General features: G+C 35.5%; 1 protein-coding gene across 7 annotated transcripts; it reads right to left on the reverse strand.

Annotated features, from left to right (window-relative positions):
- Positions 1-14: 14 nt before the first annotated feature.
- On the reverse strand, positions 15-8,227 carry LOC103493371 (uncharacterized). Of its 7 annotated transcripts, none has more exons than XM_008454246.3 (20): positions 7,931-8,227; positions 7,676-7,836; positions 7,518-7,586; positions 6,621-6,825; positions 6,063-6,146; positions 5,904-5,979; positions 5,530-5,661; positions 4,661-5,027; positions 4,480-4,575; positions 4,166-4,245; positions 3,481-3,556; positions 3,227-3,403; positions 2,984-3,088; positions 2,804-2,899; positions 2,627-2,719; positions 2,521-2,556; positions 2,389-2,430; positions 1,193-1,323; positions 968-1,094; positions 15-526 (listed from the first exon to the last, which is right to left on the reverse strand). In XM_008454246.3, the coding sequence occupies exons 4-20, from the start codon at positions 6,709-6,711 to the stop codon at positions 368-370; spliced, it is 1,968 nt and encodes a 655-aa protein (XP_008452468.2). In that variant the 5' UTR covers positions 6,712-6,825; positions 7,518-7,586; positions 7,676-7,836; positions 7,931-8,227; the 3' UTR covers positions 15-367. The 7 variants fall into 7 exon arrangements, with proteins under 7 accessions (XP_008452468.2, XP_008452395.2, XP_008452549.2 ...); XM_008454173.3 differs by having other exon boundaries at positions 6,609-6,825; XM_008454327.3 differs by lacking the exon at positions 6,621-6,825 and having other exon boundaries at positions 6,063-6,142; positions 7,931-8,220.
- Between the last annotated feature and the right edge of the window lie 1,571 nt (positions 8,228-9,798).

The raw sequence follows: 9,798 nt of genomic DNA on the forward strand, positions 1-9,798 counted from the left end.
GCTTAAATTCAGAATTTGAAAAATAAAATAAAATAAAATCACTATCATGATGGGAGGTTGGCAATTATACAAAGATGGTATCCACTCATAAGCTGTTTGATATGCTATCTCAAATGAGAAGTGTAGCTGAAATAATCAATAAGCTTGTGAGCACAAATTAGAGGACATTAACTTTGCATAGACTGCTCCTCTCTTCTTTTACACAATGACAATAATGTACACTAGTATTTTATTGCAAATCTAATATCTAATCGATAATTTAATGAATTAGACTACAACCAATCTTATATGTTGAAACTGAAGCCGAAGCGGATTTGGCAGGTCCAATTTATGAGTCAAACAGAGAGCTAGACGTCAAGGCCACTGCTCATATGCTGACAACCGAAGCATTTATCTGGTCAGGCCTACCGAAGTAATTGAGCTCGACAAAAGTACCCCCTCCTTCACCCTTGGCCAATCTTCCAGGATTCACACATACGCATCTCGCTTGCTCTTCCTCTGAACCTCCTTCACCAAGGGATATAACCTGACATAGATAACATGTTTTTATCTGTTTAGGGTGTTTGACCCACTAACTTAAACTCATTTTCATCCACCTTTAAAGTTTGCAAATTTTTCCTTAGTTCATTTTTCTCTATTTTCCACCCCCATCTAACGTTTTTAGCTCTAAAATTCAAATACAAAATACAAACTTTTTAACTTTGACGTATTAATTTTAAATTTCATAACTCAACTTAGTGCCTCGAATAAACCGTAGTGTCTAAAGGTGAAAATATGAGATTCAAGCGAAGCTTTTGCGGTCTATATTCTTTATCTACAACGTGTATCAAAATTGTCACATTTTTTTACTTTCATTGTTGAAGTAGTTTTGAGAATAAGTAAACTGATGAAAGATAAAAAGGCAAAACTGGCACTATGTAAAATGTATGGTACAGAGTACAATGAAATAATGAGGACAATCACTTACCTTCACGAAGTGTTTCATGTCGGATGGAAGAATGAGAATATCAGGTATTACAGAGATGTCAAGAGCTTGTGGGGCAAGTGAGAAGTCCAGTGGAACTCCTTCGGCCGGAGGGTACAGAGGATAAAAGCTGTTGTGCATTATAAATAAGTAAAACAAGAGAAATGTAAGATAAACACTATTAATATATAGGATAACCAACATTTCTGTGCCTAATATAAAACATGCCTGCGCTGGCGAAGTATATGACTAGCAAGTGTGCTCAGGCGATCGTTGGTTCCTCCCTTAGTTAGATTTCTTGACAGCTCTTCTCCACTGAGGTGTCTGAGAATATCCATGGTACAGCAGGCTATCTTTGCCTGAAATTCATTATCGACGAAAATATCATAATTCGTTCCGTTCATTCAACGGACATCAATTCTGTAGTTTTATAAGAGTACTACATAAGATGTTAGTGATGTGCGAGGAATGGCATCTGTTAAACAATTTAGAACTATATATCCTATCAAACTCTCTTTGCGAGTCCACCCTCTAATTAAAATAACAAAAGCATAAAAATCAAATCAAGAGCAGATGGGAGCTCAGTTAGCAAAATCAAAAGGATCATCCCTGGGATTCTCCCCTTATGTATCAGTTTCTTTCTCCCCAGCCAGAAATCTAAAGAGAAGGGCAAGAAAAGAGAAACGGGACCCATGGCCATGTATACTTGGTTTTTAACAAAAAGGTAACAAAGAATATTCAAACTGTCTTGTTCCCCCTCTTTATGATAAGAATTACGAACTAAAAAATTATCTCATGGTAAAAGTAACTGCAGGTGCACAAAACTAAATGTAATTCTTCATTTGTAAGAAATAGAATACCATGGACTGCTATTATCACTCCTACTCCAGAGCAAACACATCATGGACAGACTAAAAGCCGAGATGGTCTTTGGCGGGATCGATACTTTTTCTTTCCTGTTTTGCTTTGTTACACGTTCTCTCTTTTTAAAGTAGAGCATCCAGCGCCCATTTTTTTCCCCTTTTTTCTTTCATTTTATAGTGTCAAAACAGCCAGCTGAATTGATAACCAATTATTTCGAACTTAAATCTTCCAACATTGGAAAACCATGATGAAAATAAGACGTTCATTGAAAGCTCATTTGGAACATTTGGAAGGAAAGAAACAAACGTTTATTCACAGAGAAGAAAAGCTCCTATGACTTTTTTTGACCTCGTAATTTTTCATGCCATGAGCTGAAAACACCTATTCCATTCTTACAATTTTTCCTCTCTTTTTACCGACTGGAGAAATCCCATGCAACTCTATTAGTCTTGGGCTTTCGCCCCCTTTTATTTCATATATCAATGAAGTTGTTTCTTATCAAAATAAATAAGTTCATTGAAAGCTCATTTCAAAACGCAAAAGATGTATCCATGATTTACCTGATTTGCTTCCAAGATGCATGGGTTTGGGGGACTGGATATCTAAACCAAAGCCAACATGGTTCAACCGTAAGCATTACTCTAGACAACGAAGCTCCATAAAAATTAGAAGTAACTCAAACAATAGATTACCTGAAGTTTAAGATCAGATGGAATGTCGAAAGGAGGCTGCAGAAGAAGGTGATCTTTAATAATTCAATCATTTAAAAACTGACAGATCTGCCGCAACAATTTATACCTGGGGAAAAACAAAGTCGTGATTAGCATCCCTTGTAGATGGCATCAACAGTACACGCGCATCAGGACCCATGTGTTCTGCATAATTTTGTACCTGAGCAAAATAAACCAAATTTAAAAGATAAAAAATATTTTAAAAAATGTATTTCAAAGTTAAGTATACTGTATACATTATTACCCTTCTTAAAACTTCAAATTTGAAAATTTCCTCAAAGCTCATCTCTACAGTTCCTCTCTTGATATCAGAATGTTCAGAATCAACAAATGGTCCAAGCTAAAACAACATAAAATGTCAATGACAATAAGTAAGATTTGACAAGTCATTTAGTAAAATCAAGATAAGCCGATGAGTATTTACCAATATTAGTAGCTGGGGAACTTTTCTTTTTGCATATGCTAATAACTCAGTCAAAGGCTCAAACAATAAGTTGTCCGTTGTTGTATAGGGGCCCGACGCAATGATCTGTTTAACAATATTTCAAAGTGTACTGAATAAATTTACTAGATAGAATACTACCTATTTCAATATGATATTTAACTAGAGATATGACTAATACAAAAGGTTACTGTAAAAACATTAGCCATTAACAAGAAGACACACCATCGATAATTCTGACGGTGTAGAAGATTGATTAATTGGTTGGACATCATGGTTCAAAGCTATCTTCTTTGCTGGAGGCAGAATGGGGTCTATAGTGGCAGACAAAGGAAAAGAATCTACAAATTTGGACGCAATCAAGCAGTGTCCACTAGGATTATGCCCTTCAATACCTACTACCTGCATGAATTCAATTCTTCCTGGTAGGTATACATTTTGGATGATAGGACAAATGGTATTAACATTACATGTTGTACCTGGCCAGGAAAGATTGAAAATTGGCTTAAGTTTTGTAATTCTAGACGAACTCGCTGTCCCCCTGAATGCGCGATACTATAAAAGAAAAAAGAAATCTTAGAGTTCAGTAGACTACGTAACTACCAGTAATAAAGTGACTCAACTTCGTAAACAGAAACAGCGATGGCAATAAAAAAGCAATGCACTTAGGCAGCAAGAAAATAAACTGATGTAAGAAGACTAAGGGTTAATTGGGTGATTAGGTAATATTCTAGGTTAATTCTCTTTTCATCCCACTTGTAATAAAACTCTATAAATAAGAGTCTTCTTTCTTTCTTGGAATTTTAAGGGCTCCCTAATAAGATGTGTGTTGTTTGGCAACAAGCACAACACTCAAAGCTCCTCTCTTGATCAACATCAACAAGAGTTTTCCGGTCTTCCACCAGTGGCAGTCAACATTGACCCAGACAGTTGCTTTGATACCAAACTAATGTAGCCTAAATAACCTCAAGAACAAATCCTCCCAGAACCAAGATTGTGTATCTTTTATTATAATGAATAATGTTTTTCACACAAGAAGAGGAGAAGACTCCTATTTATAGAATTCTATTACAAGTTGGGTAAAAAGGAAATTAACCTAGAATATTACCTCATTACCCAATTAACCCTTTGTCTTCTTACATCATAAACAATATATGACAATACCTGCTTTGCAACAAGATGGACTTATCGTTCAAGTGTCCTTCTCCATCACAATAAATCATGCCCACCGCAAACATGCTTCTCTGATACAGGGTCACACGTTTAGACTTGCTATCACGGACCAAACTAAGCATTACTAAGCAAAAGCGTATCACAGCACGCAGCATAAAGTTGTAGGGTATAAGTTAAAACGCAAGCAGCTAGACAAACCTAATTAGGTTTTTAGAATAACTCCTAAGACCTTAACCGCCTAGGTCCCAATCAAAACTTTTTGTACACAATTTCAGAGAGAGCGAGTAAGACAGCAATTAGACTACCTGTGAAGCAACTGTTGGGTCCACTGCTTCTTCGTAGAGCCCAGATGCAGCAAGAGCTTTAGCATGCCTCATGATTCGGTTATCAAGAGCATTAAACTATTAACAGAAACTAAACCATTTTAGAACATGTACTGGAGTTGTGCCAGTGACCAAATATAATGTTATGATAAATAATGAATACCCTATCTTCATCCTTGTCATACATGAACCTGCAATTTGGTTCAAGTCCAAATCCTGATCCATGGACTGTCAATGAGCATCCTTGTAGGGGACGAACCTTCTTGATGATTGCATCTTCATCATTCTCACTATTATCTTCCTTTTCAGCAGTCACCATATCAGGCATGCTATTAATGTTGAACCTCACAACAAACTTTTCTGTTCTTTGGCCAAAGGGTGTCTCATGCTTTGAAGGCTTTCCTGATGAGAACAAGCCTCCATTCGTGTAAGGTGTCAAATCCAATCGCTCTTTGTGGAGACTCTGAGATTTCCCATTTGGGGTCTTCAGAATGTCTTCATTTAGATCTTCGTTCTCATCATTCAAAATCCTAAATGACAAGTGTTTTATTAATTTTTTACAATGATATTTAGAGAGATTTTTCATCCCAATAGAGAAAATTACTATATTTTTAACAAGACACAAGTACTAATTATTCAATATTTCTGTTATGAGTGTAGTTGGCAATTTTCTCAAGCCCTTTGAGTCCTCTAAAATTCCTGTTTATAACAGGATTACAAATTTGTTAAACCCTTGACGAAACAACTCCTTCACAATTTGGTGCAAGTTTTCAAGTGACCCTATCATGACTGGTATAGACCACTCACCTTATAATAGGCTTGATTAGACAAGATAGCCAAGCAGCTATCCATGACCACATACAAGTTAGACAGCCCTCAGAAAATTGCTAAAGCAACCACTTGTGTTTACAGGCAACACAACTATATGAGCTAAGGAGCTACATAGATTGTGACAAGTAAATGCTCACTCTGAAAGTTGTGCTTGCAGGCTGGGTAAAGCAGGAAAAAGAACAAATGGGAAAAGGAACATACACGTCAACATCTTTGCTTGAGTAAACATGAAGATCCGGTTCCCCTTTAATGACTGTTTCTTTTTGCTCATTCTGTAAATGTTGTAAGAACCCATCCATCTGTTCAAGTTCAACCACTGACCCATCTAATGGCCTGTACAAGACATTCAATTAGCTATTAACCGAGAAACAATCATGTCCAAACCCTTAAGAAATGGAGAAACAGTCACAAAACAATGAATAAAACAAGAATTCGAGCTTGCGCTAAATAATTTCAAACAATTTAGATACTTGGCTTGACACTATTGTTTACAGATGGGAAAAACTCTGAAAATCAAGTAGATACTAAATCATATGGCCATCGAAAGGAAACAATAGTTTAAGAGAAACAGCCACCTATTGAGATAGTAGACTTCCCAGCTAGAAACAATATCCGAAGGCTTTAGATTGTAGTTAACACAGAACGTGACACCTAGTGCAGAAGAGGGAGGAATCGGCAGTCAGCGGTACCCAATCATAGACATAAAGCAAACAAGAATGAGAAGTAAAGCTTACATCTCTTGAGAATCTCTTCCTCTTCATCGAACGTGAAACCACTCCTCTTGAATTCTTCTCCAATCTCTTCTGCCATGGCACTACCTGAAACAACCCAACTCGTAAGACTTGTACCATACGGAGTCACAACTAATGCATGCTAAAGAACACCTCAAAGGCTAATAGGACTTAAACCTTAGATAAATTAAATCTGTTTTATGTAAAGTAAATCTATATTAGAAATCCCCAAAACATTTTTAAGTAATACATGTTTTAAACTTCAACGTAATATAATTTTTTTAAAAAATGCATTAAACTTCAATTTGTTTACAAAGGCAAAACAATTATGCACTTCTAAGTATCTTGCGGCCCTTTTGCAGCAACCTTCTTCAGTCACCTAGTACGTCTTTGTCTTTTAATTGAAAGGTGGGTTAAATAAAACAACGAGTATTGAAAGTACCTAGTAAGTAACCTTATTGTCCGAGAAGATATATGTTCAGTCACCTAGTACGTCTTTGTCTTTTAATTGAAAGGTGGGTTAAATAAAACAACGAGTATTGAAAGTACCTAGTAAGTAACCTAATTGTCCGAGAAGATATATGCAAGCACATGCAAGACATGATTGGTGGGACCCAAACTCTTCAACATTAAAACATTTTCTTTTTATCATTTTATCATTCTATCTCCAGCTTTAAGGGTACAACTCCCCCATTTCCTCTTTAAACTTTTCATGTCCAACTCCTCGGTGCTAACTGCTAAGTAAACCCCTGTTTAGACTTCGCCCCTGTTGATGGTTAATTGACATCCAGTCAGCGGGGCTGAGCCTTGGTTTACGAGTCCAACGTACAGATAGAGGAAAGTTATGTACCATAACCTTCGAAATCATAACATATAAATATAAAACCTTCGAAATCATAACATATAAATATAACGACCATGAATTCATACACATAAGTTGAGTACCACAACCTTCAAAATCATAACTTTAAAGCACAGTGACTATTCATTCGTGCATGTATGCATGAAGTCCCACAATGTATTCAGTGTTCTATTGATGTGACGCTCGCAATTTCATGTTAATGTAACTTGGACAAGCAATCCCATAGATTTCCAATGTTTAAAGCATTTATATTAAACGTTATTATTTTAAGCACTTTCAATCAAAGAGTCCAGCTTTCAAAATGCATTTCTTTCATAAAAAACTGTATTTACACACACAATAACTTTTCATGCACTTCTCAATCACAGGCATAGCATAACAGTCAATATACGTAACTTAGCACATCACAACATAGATGGTCCTGCCCAACTATTGCACACAATTCTCAACCTAGCTCCAAAGTGAACCGATGACCTTAATAGCAAACAAAACATAAATTGACCCTACTTAAAAGAACTTTGTGGACCTTAATCAATTTTTAACTAAGAAATTTGACCAAAATTACTTTGAAACCCAATTATAATGCTACTACTTACCCAAATGACACTAGGAAACTTATTAACCTCTTCTTGCTCGATGCCGACTTTAACTCCTGTTCGTTCAGACTGATATTGCAAATAGAAGAATTTCACAGGTTAATGTCTAGCTAACAACACTTTAAACAAGTCCAAAAGCGCATATAACAAGTCCTTACCCACTGATTTCTGGGAAGAAGAACTTGATTCCTTGTTGGTTCGTGTTTGAATATTTTAAAACTTATATGTCTGAGCTCTACCAACTATGGACAAAATGATGTAGAATCATACAGGTTCTGGGTCAGTTCACACGCTGCTTAGGAAGCTAAAATTCTTCAATCTAGAGTAAAAAAACATCAAACATGACCAAATTCGGAGTCAATTCATCGTGAGTAACAAGAACAAACAATAAACGTGAAGAAAAAAACTCCTACCCGAGCTTCTCACAGCCCACTCCCTGTAGGACGTGGAAGATTCGACGACGCCTGAGCGATACAAACGACTGACAGTGTGTGGTGCAGGAGCCGGCGAACCATCAACGAAAAAGAGAGAAAAAAGAATGAAAGATCTGAGAGAGAGGAAGAGAAAAATTCCACGACGAAACAGCTGGCGACGCAACGGCCAGCAAGGTCGGTGATTGTAGACGAGTACGGTTGAAATGCCGGAAATCAGCAAAGCCTTCAGTGGTCGAGAATTTTTAGGGTTTGAAAAGCGCGGTTAGTCTTTTCAGTTGCCAGAAATTGGCGGGAAAGTAGAGCCTTCCGCTGATGTAGAAGGGGAGGGAAAGTCGGTTCGGTTTCTTGAAAATATAAACCGGCCGGTTCGGTTGGGGTTTTTTCATCTTAGTTTAGATTTAGTTTAAATCCTCCCTGTTGTGATGGGCTCTCACTATGGGCTTTGACATGTGAATAAGGCCCAATTTTATAACTTTGCCCATTTACTCGTGAAGGCCCAATTATTTATTTATTTATTGCCAAACCTTGAATAAATTCACAACACACATGTAGTAAAAATAAATAAATGAATATAATCATAAACTATATAATTTCCTAAATATATACTGTTTAACTATTGAAGCAAGTTTTCCTTTAAAAAAGTGTGTGTATATATATATAATAACAAAAATTGTCTACATTGAAAGAGAATAATATATTAAAAATGAAATAGACGTCATATTTGTCACAAGTCCAACATAAGCTATGAGGCACTATACATATTGGAATGGTCCAACAAAATTCATGCTTTTCCTACCATCCATCCTCACTTTAAACCAAATGATTTCTTTCCTATGCCTATGGATTTACTTTCACTTACCCTAATAGAAACAAAAAAATTTCCTTTTTTAATTTTTTTTAAAAAAAATCATGGGCCCATAACTCCATTAATTACCATAAAATACAATTAATTTTGTACGAATCCAAATTTAAGAAGTGGCATTTATGATATAAATGTGAAAATGTGATTTTACGATAAAAATATGTAGGATACTAATATAAAAAAAAAAAAAAAACTAGATAATAACTATTAGATTGACTTATGTCGTATATTTTTCATGTTCAAGGTAGTAAAATAGATCAACTTGAATTTGTGAAGTATTTGAATGAATTAGTGTCTTGTGTGCCAACGCTTTTGCGAAGCTATCGGTGGATTCTATGGTGGATGGATCGTAGGAGGAGAGTATTGCTTAGGAAAAGGCAATTAATTAACATAGTGCCGGTCAATTTCAATGTTTTTGGTATATACATGAAATACTTAATCGTAGGTATAACATATGGACACGTCATAGTTGCTTTAGTGAAGTAACAAACTATTGGAAAATACTAATATTGGCAAGAACCCAACTAAGTCACAGTAACTCAGAAAGTATCAACAAAGTACATGATGTTCACATTCTCTACTGGAATTACGAGAGAACTATTTATTTCATTGGTTAGTTAAAAAGATAAGAAAATCGTCTACATAGAATCAACATAACTTGCATGGTACTGTCGATCGGTAGATCACATCCCCACCTTTCATGTAATACATATTAATTTTCTTATAAATTATAAACGTAACTTATATCAATATATAGGTTTAAAATCTTAAATTAGGTTGATGTTAATTCATAATTTATGTATGTGTTTTGTATGATCAATTATCATTATATTTCTATTTATCATGCATTTAACCAAAAAATCTAATCCACTCAACAATAAGTACTCATACATTAAACTATATATATATATATATAAAGATAAGGTTTAGTGTAAACTTTAGAAATAATAATGTTTAATAGTGCAATTCAAAAGTTCAAATGATC

Source organism: Cucumis melo, chromosome 12 (assembly GCF_025177605.1).
Source record: "Cucumis melo cultivar AY chromosome 12, USDA_Cmelo_AY_1.0, whole genome shotgun sequence".
Classification (NCBI taxonomy): domain Eukaryota; kingdom Viridiplantae; phylum Streptophyta; class Magnoliopsida; order Cucurbitales; family Cucurbitaceae; genus Cucumis; species Cucumis melo.

Coding starts and splice junctions, on each gene's coding strand:
- LOC103493371 (XM_008454173.3), bottom strand. CDS start 6,711: ATGATAAAAAGAAAATGTTTTAATGTTGAAGAGTTTGGGTCCCACCAA. Junction 5,662..5,903: donor GAAGTCTACTATCTCAATAG/GTGGCTGTTTCT, acceptor TGTCTTGTACAG/GCCATTAGATGGGTCAGTGG. Junction 4,246..4,479: donor ACCCAACAGTTGCTTCACAG/GTAGTCTAATTG, acceptor ACCCTGTATCAG/AGAAGCATGTTTGCGGTGGG.